At 49.9% G+C, this 16,952-nt stretch overlaps 1 protein-coding gene across 1 annotated transcript; it reads right to left on the bottom strand.

Moving 5' to 3' along the window:
- Positions 1-4,954: 4,954 nt before the first annotated feature.
- On the bottom strand, positions 4,955-16,397 carry LOC101675009 (zinc finger protein 555). Its single transcript, XM_004777963.3, has 4 exons — positions 16,167-16,397; positions 7,830-7,956; positions 7,101-7,284; positions 4,955-6,698 (listed from the first exon to the last, which is right to left on the bottom strand). The coding sequence occupies exons 1-4, from the start codon at positions 16,167-16,169 to the stop codon at positions 5,132-5,134; spliced, it is 1,881 nt and encodes a 626-aa protein (XP_004778020.1). The 5' UTR covers positions 16,170-16,397; the 3' UTR covers positions 4,955-5,131.
- Positions 16,398-16,952: the final 555 nt, after the last annotated feature.

Genomic DNA, 16,952 nt, shown 5'->3' on the forward strand with positions numbered 1-16,952 from the left:
AAAAATAAACTGTTGGGGGTACATCAAAATTAAAGCCTTCTGCACAGCAAAGAAAACAATCAACAAAACTAAAAGGCAACCTATGGAATGACAGAAAATATTTGTAAATAACATATCTGATAAAGGATTAGTATCTAAAATACATAAAGAATATACAAAACTCAACAATCCAATTTAAAGATGGGCAGAACACATGAACAGACATTTCTCCAAAGAAGACATAAAGATGACCAACTGACATGAAAAGATGCTCATCACTTACTATCAGGAAAATGCAAACCAAAACTACAATGAGGTATCACCTCACACCTGTCAGAATGGCTAAAATCAACAACACAAGAAACAAGTATTGGTGAGGATGTGAAGAAATGGAACACTCCAGCACTGTTGGTGGGAATGCAAACTGGTGCAGCCACTGTGGAAAACAGTGTGGAGATTCCTCAAAAAGTTAAAAACAGGGGCGCCTGGGTGTCTCAGTGGGTTAAGCCTCTGCCTTCGGCTCAGGTCATGATCTCAGGGGCCTGGGATCGAGTCCCATACTGGGCTCTCTGCTCAGTGGGGAACCTGCTTTGCCCCCTCTCTCTACCTGCCTCTCTGCCTACTTGTGATCTCTGTCAAATAAATAAATAAAATCTTTTTTAAAAAATGTTAAAAACAGAATTACCTTATGGACCAGCAATCACATTACTAGGTATTTACCCAAAGAATACAAAAACACTAATTCAAAAGGATACATGCACCCCTATGTTTATAGCAGCATTATTGACAATAACCAAGATGTGGAAGCAGGCTTAGTGTCTACTGATTGATGAATGGAAAAAGAAGATATGGGGTGTGTGTGTGTGTGTGTGTGTGTGTGTGTGTATACACACACATACACATACATATACATATGTATGTACGTGTAGACATAACAATGGGTTGTTCAGCCATAAAAAAAGAATGAAATCTTGCCATTTGCAGCAAGGATGGAACTAGAGAGTATAATGCTAAGTTAAGTAAGAGAAAGACAAATCCCTATGATTTCACTCATAGGTGGAATTTAGGAAACAAAAGCAGAAAAAAAGGAGAAATCAAGAAACAGACCATTGGGCGCCTGGGTGGCTCAGTGGGTTAAAGCCTCTGCCTTCAGCTCAGGTCATGATCTCAGGGTCCTGGGATCGAGACCCGCATCGGGTTCTCTGCTCAGCGGGGAGCCTGCTTCCTCCTCTTTCTCTGCTTGCCTCTCTGCCTACTTGTAATCTCTGTTCTGCCTACTTGTAATCTGTCACATAAATAAATAAAATCTTTAAAAAAAAAAAAAAGAAAAAAGAAACAGACCATTAATTATGGAAAACTGCTGGTTACCAGAGGGGAGCGGATGGCGGATGAGTTAAACAGGTGATGGGGATAACGAAGTGCACTTGTGATGAGCACAGAGTGACGTATGGAAGTGCTGAATCACTACACTCTACACCTGAAGCAAACATAACACTGTATGTAACCTGTTGGAATTAAAACCTTTTCAAATAATTCCCCTCTTCAGGGGGCATGGGGTATTGGGTGATGGGATTAAGGAAGGCACTTGATGTAATCAGTATTAGTGTTATATTCAACTGACAAATCACTAAATCCTACCCCTGAAACTAATAATACACTATATGTTAACTAAACTTAATTTAAATAAAAATTTTTTAAAAATTCCCCCCTTCTCAGGGTGCCTGTGTGGCTCAGTCAGTTGAATGTCCAACTCTTTGTTTTGGATCAGGTCATGATCTCAGGGGTCATGGGTCAAGCCCTGCGGCAGGCTCTGTGCTCAGGGCATAATCTGCTCGTCTCTCTCCCCTTACCCCAACTGGTACTCTCTCTTGAATAAGTAAAATCTTTTTAAAAATCCCATCTTCTCACAAATGTAGTGATCCAAAGGGACACATGCACCCGAATGTTTATAGCAGCAATGTCCACAATAGCCAAACTATGGAAAGAACCTAGATGTCCATCAACAGATGAATGGATCAAGAAGATGTGGTATATATACACAATGGAATACTATGCAGCCATCAAAAGAAATGAAATCTTGCCATTTGCAACAACATGGATGGAACTAGAGCGTATCATGCTTAGCGAAATAAGTCAAGCAGAGAAAGACAACTATCATATGATCTCCCTGATATGAGGAAGTGGTGATGCAACATGGAGGCTTAAGTGGGTAGAAGAATAAATGAAACAAGATGGGATTGGGAGGGAGACAAACCATAAGTGACTCTTAATCTCACAAAACAAACTGAGGGTTGCCGGGGGGAGGGGGTTTGGGAGAAGGGGGTGGGATTATGGACATTGGGGAGGGTATGTGATTTGGTGTGTGCTGTGAAGTGTGTAAACCTGGTGATTCACAGACCTGTACCCCTGGGGATAAAAATATATGTTTATAAAAAATTAAAAAAAAAAAAAAATGTAAAAATCCCATCTTCTCAATAATGACTGACTGCTGCTTTTCCAATTTCAATTAGCTAAATCCAATTATTTCTGCCTTCAACAATCACCAAACACAAGCCCAAATCTGAAAATATATCCTTCCAAACAGCCTCTGGCTGATATATCCTACTGCCCTTCATGTGTTCACTCAAACTGCTTGAATTCAAGGCACCCAATTTTCATTGACTACAAGCGTGTTCTCAGCAATCTAGGTTATAAACTTTTGACAAAACAGTTATTTAAGGTTTTATTAACAATGAATAAGAAATCAGTTTAATAACAGATGTTTATGTAACAATAAAAATAAATATATGTGACAAAATACCTTAAGTTGTATGCACCTGGAAATACAGACTTGGAACATATAATGCTTAATAAAATCACAGTTGGGGCGCCTGGGTGGCTCAGTGGGTTAAGCCTCTGCCTTCGGCTCAGGTCATAATCCCAGGGTGTTGGGATCGAGCCCCGCGTCGGGCTCTCTGCTCAGCGGGGAGCCTGCTTCCTCCTCTCTCTCTGCCTGCCTCTCTGCCTCCTTGTGATCTCTCTCTCTGTCCAATAATAAATAAAATCTTTAAAAAAATAAAAATAAAAAATAAAAAAATAAAATCACAGTTGAGGGTGCCTGGGTGGCTCAGTGGGTTAAGCCTCTGCCTTCAGCTCAGGTCATGATCCCAGGGAGGGGCCTGGGATCGAGTCCCCCATTGGGCTCTCTGCTCAGCAGGGAACCTGCTTCTCCTCATCTCTCTCTGTCTCTCTGCTTACTTGTGATCTCTCTCTCTGTCAAATAAATAAATAAAACCTTAAAAAAAATCACAGTTGATTTGGAATCCATAATTGCAATGGAATTTCTTCATCCGTTCTCGCAGCACACGATAAAGAGGGTAACATTTGGTAGTGTTATGGGTTGAACTGTCCACCAAAATCTGTACGTTGAAGTCCTAGTCCCAGTACCTTAGAATGTGACCTTATTTAGAAACAGTGCTATCACACATATAAGTAGAGGCAGAGATATCGAAATTGGGTGAGCCCTAACTTGCTGTGTGTGGCCCCTATAAAAAGAAAGCCACGGGAAGAGATAAACACGCATGCACGCAGAAAGCAATGGGAAGATGAGTTACGTTGCCACGAGCCAATGAATTACCAGAAGTTAGGAGAGGCCTGGAACAGATCCTTCCCTAGCACCTTAAGAGGAAGCAGGGTCTGGCCAATACTCTGATTTTGGACTTCTACTTTCAGAATTGTCAGACCAAAATTTCTGTTGCCCTAAGTCACTCAGCTGTGGTCCTTTATTACTGCGGCCCTTAGGAAAGTAATACAGTAAATACATGAGTGATGTGAAAATGCAAGACAGAACTACAAATGATTTTCCTTGAAGATAAAACACAGTATTGTGTTTGAGGACATAAAAAAACATAATAGTTAAGCCCATACGAAGGAACAACATTCAGCTCTCCCAAAATCTAATACATGAAGGTTCTTTTCGTCGCACAAAGGACTAAATGAGCACACTTGAAAACGCAACAGGTTAGCAAAGTCTCAGTGCTGTTTGGCTCTGTAGCAGCATCGTAGCTTTCGTGGCAGAAACAGGACCACAGAGTCACTAAAAGTACTGAAAATAAGGTGTTCACTAGAAAAATTAGACCTTATACACGAAAGGGAAAATCTAGAGAAAAGGGGGATCATAGCACCTGAGAAGAGCACTAAACTTGAGTCAGAATGAGTGGTCTAGAGAACACATTCAGGGTTGGCAGGAATATCCAAATTGTGAGTGCAAGACCATGCAAGTGGATCCTTGATACACAGCTCATGGAGAGACTCATGGAAGCCTACAAAACTCTGAAAAAAATGGGACTCATGCACACGGCATTTTTTTCATGATACCCTTGACTGGCAGCGCCAAGATCAGGAAAACGGGCTGAGGTCCAAAGCCCTTTTGCATCTCTCACACTTTAACGTGGCTCTAAACACAGAAATGGCTTCTTCACCTCTGTCTTCCAAATCCCATGCCAAGTTAGGCTACTGGTAAATTTGACCACATAATCATAAAGGGAAGGGAAACGTGGTTCCCAACGTTCCCACATTGACAACACAACCCAGAAGACCCACCTCCAATTCTGTATCTTATAGCTCAAGGTCACGGAGTAGCTCTTCAGTTAAAGCCTACTGTCCAATTTCTAGTCACAAGCAAGGACAAAGAGCAAAGAGAAAGGGTTGAAAATAACAATTCCCAAGAGACTATGCTTTTGAAGAACTCTGCATAATAAAAAATCTCTGCAAATTGTTTGTAAAAAAAAAAAAAAAAAAAAAAAAAAGGCAGTAAGTTCCCTCTGGCCAAAATACATAGATTCTCAGTAAGGCAGAAACTGTATAAGAGGTGATATCCAGTATCTGCCACATTAACTGAGTAAGAAAATCCCAACAAATATGAAAACCCCTTCAAGAATTAAAGAACAAAGAAATTAAAACTACTTACATAATAAAAACACACTTCAAATCCCCATGAGTCCAACAAGCTGTAAAGATAGAAGGTTTATTTATGGAAATGTAGGGAAGAAACACCACCTGCAAAATTTTGAATGACAGCTCACAGAATACTTGGAGAGCTAGTTCTCCCCTAACTGTTCATCTGTAAAAGAACTGGAGATACACGGCCCATAGGTCCACTCTGATGAGGTCGTCACAAAGGCGGTACCATATTTACAGGCTGGGAAAGATTTCTCTCCTGGTGTGGATTTCCTGACGCATGAGGCTTGAATTCATCGGCGGGAGAGTTTCCCGCATCCCCGAAGTAGTGTCTCTCGGTGGTGTGTATCCTCATGTGTCTTCTTAAGGACGAGGAACAACTGAAGGCTTTCCCACACTCCTTACATTCATAAGGTTTCTCTCCAGTGTGGACTCGCATATGTATTGGCAGAGACGAGGGCCATTTGAAGACTTTCCCACATTCCTTACACTCGTAGGGTTTCTCCGCAGTGTGTGTCCTCACGTGCTGCTGCAAGAGTTCAGGCCAGCTGAAAGCTTTGCCACACTGCTTGCATTCGTAGAGTTTCTCTGCAGTGTGCCTCCTCATATGTTTTTGTAAGGACAGGTGGCAAAAGAACGCTTTCCCACATAGCTTGCACTGATACGGTTTGTCTCCAGGATGCATTCTCACGTGTTCCCGAAAGCAAGCTGACAAGTTGAAGGCTTTCCCACACTGTTTGCATTCATAGGGTTTCTCCCTCATGTGTGTCCTCATGTGTCTTCTTAAGGATATGGGCCAGTTGAAAGTTTTCCCACACTGACTGCATTCGTAAGGTTTCTCTCCGGTGTGCACTCTCATGTGTCCTCGGAAGGATGAGGGATGGCTGAATGCTTTCCCACACTGGCTACATTCATAGGGTTTCTCTCCACCATGAGTCCTCTCATGTCTTCGGAAGGACTGGGGATAAATGAAGGTTTTCCCACATTGCTTGCATGCGTAGGGTTTCTCTCCGGTGTGAATCCTTTCGTGTCTCCGGAAGGACTGCAGGTAAATAAAGGTTTTCCCACACTGTTTACATTCATAGGGCTTCTCTCCCGTGTGCGTTATCATGTGCCTTCGAAATGCGGAGGAGTAACTGAAGGCTTCTCCACATTCCTTACATTTGTGGGGTGTTTCCCCCGTGTGTGAGATCATGTGCCTTCGAAACGTTGAGGAATAGCTGAAGGCTTCCCCACATTCCTTACACTTATAGGGCTTCTCTCCCGTGTGTGTTATCATGTGCCTTCGAAAAGTTGAGGAATAACTGAAAGCTTTCCCACATTCCTTACATTTATAGGGTTTCTCTCCTGTGTGAGTTCTCACATGACTGGTAAGACTGGAAAAGTCGATGAAGGCTTTCCCACACTGTTGACACTCATAAGTCTTCTCGGCAGTATGAATCCTTATGTGCCGGTTGAGGGACGAAGTACGAGGAAAGGTTTTTCCACATAATTTACATGCATAGGTTCTGTCTCCGTTGTGGGTCCTCACATGCATTCGCAGGTGTGACCGACAACTATAGGCCCGCCCGCACTCCGGACACTGATACGGTTTGTGCCCAGTGTGCACGGCGACGTGGCTCTTGAGGAAGGAATGATGCACAGAGACTTTTCTGTACGCACTAGACTCATACTCTTTCACTCCAGCAACAGCCTTCTGATATAGATTACCACTTGGAATCCAACTGGAGCCTTCCCCACACGGATCGTTACTTTCAGAGAGTTTCTCCACCACGTGATTTCTGTGAAGAATGAGAAGCAGGTTAACACCAACCGTTTGATTAATGATTTCTTGCTATTTACAAGTAAGTATTGGGATCACATTTTCATCAATTTCAGTGAATGTGTAGGCTTTCTACCCTACCTGATAAGGCAGAGTAAACAGATATCGCGGAAAAGGATTCAACCATAGGAATTACGAAAACCGTGTTTCTTCAATGTGGCTTTTCCTCCTAATTGTTTTCAACTGAACTATGTTTTTAACCCTCAACATCAACATCATATTTAAGGAAATCTTTCTCTACAAGTCCTGTGAGTAAACAGATTTGATCTAGGCTCCTGTAGGGGTTTCCTTTGCTTTTTCAATCTCATGACATACCGAGAACACACCCGGAACATCACTTTCTCTTGTGAGCACAACTCACCTCAGATGTCTCCCCTGCTTTGTGTGCTGATCTTCAGTGCTAAGTTCTTCCCAAATTTTCCCTAAAACAGAGGCCCAGGAATCATTTCTGGTGAACTCTGCTATTTTATGTTCCTTGGACAGTTTATTCCCATAAACATCCTGCTGAGAAACTGACCCACTGGCTTTAAATTGAGTGTCATCATCTGAAAGCAAAAAGGGAACAAGGTTTAAAGAGAGAAGGAACCTGTCGGTCAAAAGGGCACTGAGAAGGTTTAGCTGGGTCAGGACCTCCCCAATAGCAAGTACAAGGGGTCAAGGTGGTAAGCAATCTCATAAGCACAGAATTCTCACGATTAAATAAACGTCACCAGGCTCCTTAATGACCCATGAAATCTATATTCACTGATGACACACAGGGAGCCATACAGATAGATTCTCCTTCTCACGCAGAAACTACCAGATCTAGTAGTGGTTGTGACCCTGTCTGTCTTATGATTACTATACTCCCTTTCCACAGTCCAAATCTTTTTTTTTTTTTTTAAGAGGGAGAAGCAGGCCCCCCACAGAGCAGGGAGTGTGATTCGAGGGTTGAACCTAGGACCCTGGGATCATGACCTGAGCCGAAGGCAGACGCTTAAGGACTGAGCCACCCAGGAGCCCTTCCACAGTTCAAATCTTGAAAAAGGCTTGATGTGCACAAAATGCTTGTTCTCTAAGTGACTAAGTGAAGGAATGAGGTCATTCTTACCCACTGAGGCCAGGTTTTTCAAGTTTTCCAGCATCACCTCTCTGTAGAGCTTCCTCTGAGCAGAATCCAGCAACGCCCACTCCTCCAGGGTGAAGTCCACGGCCACATCCTCAAAGACCACTGAGTCCTACAATACCCAAGAGATGTACAGAAGGAAAGTTGAGACTCACTGAGCAACCAGATTCGATTCACAGGGAATTCAGATAAGACTCTGTGGTCACCTAAAATCCACTCCATGACTCACTCACCGGATCTCTTACTCTGTCCACACTCGCGTCCTCACAAATTTAATAGCTCCACCACCCACGGAACCTATCTTTACACTTTTACAGCAACCAAATCAAGTCTCATTCTTCTTTAACCAAAGGTTTCAGACCACACTGAGAAATCACAGAAATGCTCTGCCCATGAAACTAAGGTTTGCATTTTAAGACCCATGGATCTCTTGTGACACAAACTACTTTGACTCCTTCCCTATTACGCATGACATCACTACGCGCCATGTCAAGCCCCAGGTCAAACCTAGGTGAGGTTTTATGAAATAAGCACAAACTGAAGGACTGGGAACTTTTCCTTCCATTCTCCTCACTAAACCCAAGAGGCTTAATAGGATCCACCTACAGCAGAGGCCGGCTAACTACATCATCTTACAGAAGTCCAGGCCATACACCGTTTCTGCTGGCTCAATGATAAAATTCCTTTGGAAGAAGTCTTGTTAATATATTTGTGTAATACAGGAAAGGGATGGAAAGTTATTGAGAGGTCAGAGCTCAGTAAAGAGGACACAGATGTGAGCACTCCGATGCATGCATTCCCTACACTCCCAACTCTCCGTGCACCTGCCCTACACACATGTGCGCACACACACACACATACACACACACACAGCAAATGTAATACGAGGACAAAACCGGTCTTTCCACCAGAACCACGGAAGAGTATTCTTGCTGACCTTGAGGATAAGGTTAAAATTCCCACCCCGCAAAGGAGTGAACTGAAGTCAAAAATACCTGGCACTGAGTTTGCCCAAGATTATAAAATAATTAAGGATTAGGCAGTGCCTGCCCACGCAGGATCCCCTCCCTCATGTTCCAGCGAGAAGCCGCACCCCCCCCCCATCATCCTGCAGGCCATACTCTCAATTTCTCTCCTTTCCATGTCCCTCCCCTGTTGGGCACATGAGCATGTCAGCCCTCCCCCCTGCTCCCCGAAGAACACAGGAACCACTGAACTGCATTCTTTCTTTAAACACTGGTTGGGTTTTTTTGTTTGTTTGTTTTAATTCCTTAACCCATGGACATCCATGAGCAGCCAATACTGTCATTCAACATTCTGATGCCAAAATCTACCTATTCAATGGAGTAGGAAATAGGAAAGTAGGAAATCCCAAGGAAACCCCTATCACTAGCCCAGGGACCAACGGGAGGTTCCCGAGTCGGCTGAACCATGCTCTGTGATCTATAGTGCTTCCTCCATGACTCCCCTCATCTACTGTCCAGACCGCGTGACCTCCCAGGCCTGAGCTCTATCCTTAGACAGGACTCCCGGCAAGGCTGGTATCTGGGAACGTGGATTTCAGGCTTCACAGCACCTTGACTGATATCACCAAGTGTCTAAACCTCTGTGCCCATGACATTGTGAATACTGAACCTGCCTTCCTTCTGGAAGTGTGGAGCAGGCGCCCCAGGCACCGCGTGTCTACTGAGCTCCCCCAGCAGACAACATTCCATGTGTTCCCATGACTCGTGGCTGGGTGACTCTGGGTGACTCCGCCAGCAAAGAACTCTTAAATTAAAACTGACGCTTGGCTTCCCTCGGGGCTTTCTCCATATCCTTGTTCCCTTGTGCATCGTTTTATGGTAACAAATCACAGCCATGAATAAAACTAAATCATGAGGATCTGACCAACAGGACACAAGGGTGGTCTTGGAGACACTGATCACAGCTGGCATCAGAGGTGGAATTTGCTAGAACATCCCGACTTGCTGCAATATAGCAAAAGCACTGTTTGGGAAAAGGAGGGGGACCAGGGAGGAGATGGTGGAGATCTGGTGCCCCAGGGGGTAGAAGTCACCTTTTGGGGGGGAAAGGGGCAAGCGGCCGAGCTGCTGTCTGTTGTGAAGCAAGAACTGACACGAGGTAAAAATGGCGGAAACAGACCCAGGAGGCCTGGCGCTGGATCCACCAGCTGCTTCCGGCCATGCTCTCTGAGCAAGAGAAGAGAAAGCACAGCTTTGGTGAGGTCTTTGGTTTTTGTTCATTCCTCCAGGCAGGAAGGGGCCCCCCAAGTTACCAAGGTAAATGACGGATGAGCAAAAAACATATATATTCATATATATATACATATATGAAAAGTTTGCACTGCGTTGGGAGAAAAAGAGTTAAATCAGTTTCTAGAGCTGGAGCAAAACCTGGGGTAAAGCAAGGGCCTAGCGGGCAGGGATCCTCTACCCTTTCTTCTCCCTGGTTGCCGCCGGGCTGCCACGCCCTCCCGTAGGCATCCGAGCCGGGATCCTCCTTGGCAGCTGAGATGTCATCCCCGTAAATGCTGATTTAACCCCAGGGCCTCACGGTGGCTTCAACTGTGTCTCCCGAAAAGGTCTCCCTCGGGACCTGTGAATGTGGCCTTTCTTGGAAGAAGGATCTCTGCGTGTGTAACCAAGTGAGGACGAGGCCCTTGGGATAGGCCCCAACCCAAGCCGCCTGGCGGCCTTCTCAGAAAACGCCGCGTGAGGCCGGAGACACGCAGGGAAGGCGGCCACGCAGAGGGGCTGCAGAGATGGGAGACGCAGGCATGAACAGAGGCCGGGAGCCACTGAACCTTTGAGCCCCAAGGCGCAGGCGCACAGTCCTCCTGCCACCTTGATTTCGGACGTCTCGCCTCCCAAACTCTGAGAGCAAGTTTTTAAGCCACGCTGTGTACGGCAGTGTGTTACGGGAACCGTACAAAACCAACACAGGCTTTAATGAACTTGTGATTAGAACAAAGGGGAAGGGGATTTTTTTTTTCCCCTTAAAATGGTTCTCCTTTGTGGCCATCGCACCTGCGCGTAGATAAAAGCTGGCACAGTTGTACGTGTGTGATTTCGTAAACGCCAGAGGGACCATCCCGTGGGTAGAGAGAAAAGGTACTGACAGGACCTGGCCTGCTTGCTTGGTGCCACCGGTACAGGGGGTGGTATTTAAACTCGAAGCCTTAGAAACAAGCTGAGGTCTCTGCAGCAAATGACTTATTTATTCATTCATTCATTCATTTATTTATTTATTTTTAATGGAGTTTTTACCTCCTGGAGGTTCAAAACAGGAAGGAAACATGAAGAGACAAGCAACCTCCACCCGGAGACACACTCTGGGAACTTTCAGAGCAAGTCTTCAGCTCATCCAAGAGCAATTGTGAAACCCCGTTTCTGCTGACCATCGGACTGACAACTGCCCAGCTGTGGCTCATGTGGACGCCGACCCGGGACAGCAGGGGCTTGGAACACAACTCGGAACACAACTTTCTGACCGTGCGGTGTCTGGGCTTTGCTGCTGCTAAGAAAGGCCCCAGTGATCCGGGGAGTGCTGATCCCCAACTGCCTGAACTTGACGGTAAGCTCACGCCCCCCGGGGCCCACCGTGGGCTGCCTCCGCCTCTGCACACACCGTACTGACCCGGACGGGACTCTGACTCTGGGAAGACGGCGGAGTTAGGACACTTGGTTGAGGTCCTAGGTGATGAAAACGTCGGGGTGGTCCAGCTGGGTCTCTCACAGTGGCCAGTGAGGAGGGGCTCATTCCCCGATGAGACCATCCGAAATCGAGCCCTTCGGTCTGCTTCCTTCTGCGAACGTCACCCAGATGCCATCCACACTGGCGAGGTGGGCCGAGTGACGTGGGCACCAAGAGGTCTGACCCTGACCGCCACAGGCATTCCCTCCGAGTGAGGACCAGACTGAATTACTTAAAACCGGCCACCGTGGGGGCCTGCTGACCGGGCTGCCTCACGCACATCCCACCAAGACACCCTCTTACCCGCGGGAGACGCTCGGGTTGGATACAACCTCCAACCAGAGCTGTGCCCTATGGGAACAGACACCAGTGAAATACAGAAACTGTGACAACGCGGCCCCCTAACATTCTAAGACCTTTACCTTTCTGGTTAATGGGATTTATTGGATGGGGCAAGTCCAGGACCCCTTTAACTGTACAATCAAAATCAATACCTAGCTTGGTCTCACCCAGCTACAAAGGGCACTACAGGTGATGATGTTGCTGTAAGGTCCAAAGGCACAGCACTGTTCAGAAGTGACACCTGAACAGGCCTGAGGGTCCTTATCCTTACGAGGTCCCCCTTCCAAGGTTGGCCTTTGGCTGGTTCACAGGGACGTGGGTTTGGGGAGGCTTCCCACCACGCTGCTAGGTGAGGCCCCTTGTGTCTTTTTCTGCAAACCATGTCTTTTTTTTTTTTTTAAGATTTTATTTATTTATTTGACAGAGAGAAATTACAAGTACACTGAGAGGCAGGCAGAGGGAGAGAGAGAGAGAAGGAAGCAGGCTCCCCGCTGAGCAGAGAGCCCGATGCGGGACTCGATCCCAGGACCTTGAGATCATGACCTGAGCCGAAGGCAGCGGCTCAACCCACTGAGCCACCCAGGCGCCCTGCAAACCATGTCTTGTGCTGAAGACCAGCTTTCCTTCTGGGAGTCTGGAACCCTGGGCCGTGCTGCGCAGAGGGGCTTTTCGGGACCAGCCCCCATTAAAAGACCTGCTAACTGAGTATCTCAGTAGCTTCCCTGTAGAACACTGCCCACGTGCCGTTGGGCCCGGCTGCCGGGAGAACTCTGCAGAGCCTGCGTGATGCCACCGGAGTGGACCCTTGGGAGCTCTGCCCCTGGTCTCCGCAGGACATTTCCCGTCTCCTGACTGTGCCCTGTACCCTCGCACTGTCATAATCAGAGCCGTGAACACAACTCCGTGCTGGGTCCCAGAGTCCTCCTAATGCACCTGTGAACTGAAAGGTGTTCAAGACTGTTGAACTGTTCATTCGACTGTTTGAGACCGGATGTTTCTGTGCCCCCCAAATTCATGTTAAATGCTAACTTCAATGTGACGGGCCTGGGAGGTGGGGCCTCTGGGGGGGGGGGATCAGGCCACGAGGGTGCAGCGCTCAGGAATGGGACGAGTGCCCTCACGAGGGCGCCCTCGCTCCGCCCGCCACAGGAAGGCACAGTGAGTTGCCTGCCGTGAGCCAGGAGGAAGGGCCTCACCAGACACCAAATCAGCAGCATTTTTGTTCTAGCAACCCCCACAGACGGAGGAGACAGGGAAGCACAACACACCCAGCTCAAAACCATCAAATACTTGATCACAATATTAATTTTTTAAATGTGCATTGAGGGGGTGCCGGGGTGGCTCTGTCATAAGTGTCTACCTTCGGCTCAGGTCATGGTCCGGGGATCGAGCCCCGCACCAGGCTCCCTGCTCAGCGTGGAACCTGCCTCCCCCCACCCCTCCTGCCGCTCTGCCTGCTTGTGCTGCCAAATAAATAAGTAAAATCTATATTAAAAATGCGCACTGAGAACCCAAAATCTGCAAGACTTTGCAAAAAAGCTTTGCGCACATTCGTTTATGTGTGCCTAGGGATGCTGCAAAGCAGATACGCACACCGGTTCAGAGCAGAGGGACGCAGAACACAGTCCTTGAACACCCGCACTTGGACCCACACCTTACGGTGGTTTTGCTATTGTGACAGCGTCCCCCGTGGTGGTAAGAAGAGACACGGCCGTCTGCAGGGCAGTGTGGACAGCCCTCCTCCACTTACACCCTCACGCTCCTGCTCCCAGCAAAGCCGAGTCTCACCCAGGACTGCTCTGTTTGAGGGTCTGACTTCTAGCTCTTTCGTGGGCCAAAACGCATTCAGGCTGCAGGTCACACAGGTCCTCCTACTGGCACTGAACACAACAAAGATTCTGAACCCTGTGGATTTAAATTCTCGGAGGAAAATGATAAATAAGGAAATCAAACATAAGTACTATGAAAAATGTGCCCCAGTAAAGGCACCAGGGGGTCTGTTATATACCTACATGTGTGTTTTGTGCGTTTATCCGTCTGTGTTGTTGCAAACACAGACACAAACAAGTGACCCACTGCAGGGCCGAGTATAGGAGAGCAGAAAGTAGCTGTGTAGGTCGCACTGCAAATGGGTGCTTAAGTGCTCAGAAACACACGTGAGTGCACACATGTAACAACACACCCGCGTGCAGGGAAGTGCACAGGCAGAACTACAAACACGCAGATCAGCCCCTCTGGACTCCACATGCCGGCTACCTCCTGAGAGGGACGGGCCCTGCCCTGGGCATCACGTCAAGTGGGGTTTCTGGTGTGAAAGGTCTGCATCCAGGGTCGGATTTCATCTCACGGAGGATTGCTTTGCAAGGTGTCAACCGTACCAAGGTCATAAGCATGTTCCTGTGCTGACGCTTTATTATAAAATAAAAAACCCTGAAATCAATTTATATGATTAACCTGTAATCATCCTAAGAGTTGCCAAAAACATGTTTTATAAAATTCAACAGTTATACACAAAAGATCTTCCCGTCGAGAAATGATGGTAACACACATAACACACATAACTGACAAAGGAAAACCAAGAAAAGAAGGTTGAACACAGAACAAAGACTGTATAAATGATACGAAGCTCACGGTTTCCCCGAAAATAATTCGGGAGAAATCAGGTTTGCCCAGCATGTCAGTGTTAGACGATGTTATCCTAGAGATCAGATCAGCACCAGCAGGAAATAACGAAGACACAGTACCAGAAACGGAAACACCTGCCTTGGTGCCTAATTCTGAAAACTGTATATACAGGATGTCAGAGTAGATCTTTAGTAAGAATTCAGGATAAAACGTTAGGATAAACCCAATTATATTACTGAATCTTTTAAAATAAATTTTTATTTCAATTTATTCTACATAAATTGAAAAAAAAAATTAATAAATAATTTATTTATTTGACTGAGAGCGCACAAGCCGGGGGAGAGGCAGAGGGAGAGGGAGAAGCGGACTCCGCGCAGAGCAAGGGGCCGATGCGGGGCTCTGACCGCAGGACCCTGGGGGCGCAAGCCAAAGGCAGACGCTTCCCCGACTGAGCCACCAGACCCCCTTCCTCACCTCATTCACAGCCACAGGAAGTTGGGAAACCGTTTTCAAGAAGCTCACGCGTTCCACGGTACAATCCAAACCCCATCAGGATTAAGTACGTAAAATGAAGGCTACGGAGGGACCGGACGGAAACCCCTGCAAACAGCGAGGCGACGCGCGCAAGGAAAACGCAAAGATGCACCGTCTTGGGGGGCGGGGGCGACTGTCACTGAGACACTCGGCCTTCCAGAAAACTGCTCCCCGGCCACCGGCCAGTGCAGCGCCGCCTGAAGCCCGGGGTCGCCGAGGACAGCGGACCGGGCTGCCCGACGTCACGAGGCCCCACGTCGCGGCGGCGAACACACTGGCGATTCGGCCACCGACGGCCACCGACGGCCACCCCCGCCCCGCCCCGCCGCCCCCCCCCCCGGCTCTGACCACCCAGGACCGACCCCGCGCGCTCGGGGCAAGGGTCCACTCGCCCGCGGCCGCGCCGGGAGGGACGCGCGCTCTCCGGGTCGTCCTCGTCCCCAGCGGGCTTCCCCGGGGGGCCCCGGGTCGCACGCGCCGCTCCGGGGGGACTGACCCCGCAAACTCGCTCCGCGCAGGGACGCTGTGAAAACGCCTCACAACCGGCATTCAAGACCTTTCCTCCGTTTCGGAAACCCGCGCCGCCGCGGACGGCCACGTCCGCCCGCGCTCCGCTCGCTAGACGCCGCGCTCAGGGAGCTTCTCGAGGGGGCGCGGCCGGACGCGCGTCCGCGGGGTCTCCCGTCCGCGGGGGTCTCCCGTCCGCGGGGTCTCCGGTCCGCGGGGGTCTCCCGTCCGCGGGGTCTCGCCCCGGCGCCCCCGGACCAAGGGCGCCGCCCACCCCCCGCGCCGGCCCCGCAGGAGGCCGCCAGGGCCCTGGGCGCAGCGTCCCGCCGGACTCTGATTCCGGGAGCGAGAACCGGGGTCCCCTGGGGCCGAGGGCCTGCAAGCGGGTCCCCCGAGCCCAGGGCCCTGCAGGTCTCGGCGCGCTCCTCGCCCGTCTCCACGCCCCGAGGCTCGCGGAGGAGCCGGCCCGGGACTGAGTCCCCGAGGCCCCAGCCGAGGGCGGAGGCTGGGGTCGGGACCCCCGGGGGCGGGGACCCCCGGGCCCGCGGCCGCAGGAAGCCGGTTCTGGCCGGTGCGAGCCAGACCCTCCCGGTCTCGGCCCGGGCCGCGCTCACTCACCATCTCCCGCCCGGCTCCGAGCCTCCGGGCTTCCTTCCCCCGGGCCGGGCAGGTGAGAGCGGCGCGCCCGGGACACCTGGGGCCGCGCGGAGCAGGTGCGCTGGAGCGCCCGGGCGGGCCCAGAGCCACGTCCACGCGGCCGCCAGCGCGCCCGCCCCCGCGCCTGATTGGACAGTGCTCGGGGACCTCCCTCTCCCCGGGCCTCTGACTGGATAGTTTTCCGAGACCCGCCTCTGGGGCCCCTGATTGGGCAGGGGTCCGGATCCAAGCCCCTGATTGGCTAGCTCTCCGGGCACCACCCAGGAGCCCCGGATTGTTCTCCGAGAACCGCCCCTGTCGCTCTGATTGGACAGTTCTCTAAGCCCACGCCTCTGCGCCTGAGTGACAGGCCGCCCGGACACACACGGCTGACCCGCCCCTCCGGACGCGCGCTCCCCGCGGACCCCCTTCCCGGCGCGGCGGGTCCGGCGTCTCCCCGCCTCTCGGCGCTCGGCCCGCGTCCTTCTGCTGGGCCGGGCGGTCCCGACTCAGTGTCCCCGCGGAGCGCCCCTTGTCGGAGCCGGGACGAGAACGGACGGGACCGGAAGGCCTGGGGTCGGGGTCACCGTGGCCCCGCGCTCTTTGTTGAAGAACAAAGACCCGCCACGGTGACGTCACCGCGTGGGAGGCCGGGGAGCGCGGGGGCCGCGGCGACCTTTGATCCGGAGGCCCCGCCCCTGCCCGACCCCCCGCTGGAGGTCGCTAACCCGGTCCGCGGCCCCGGGCCCGGTAGGGTTGGGGCGGAGC

Source organism: Mustela putorius, unplaced genomic scaffold (genome assembly GCF_011764305.1).
Source record: "Mustela putorius furo isolate JIRA1106 unplaced genomic scaffold, ASM1176430v1.1 tig00000095_pilon_pilon_pilon, whole genome shotgun sequence".
Lineage (NCBI taxonomy): Eukaryota > Metazoa > Chordata > Mammalia > Carnivora > Mustelidae > Mustela > Mustela putorius.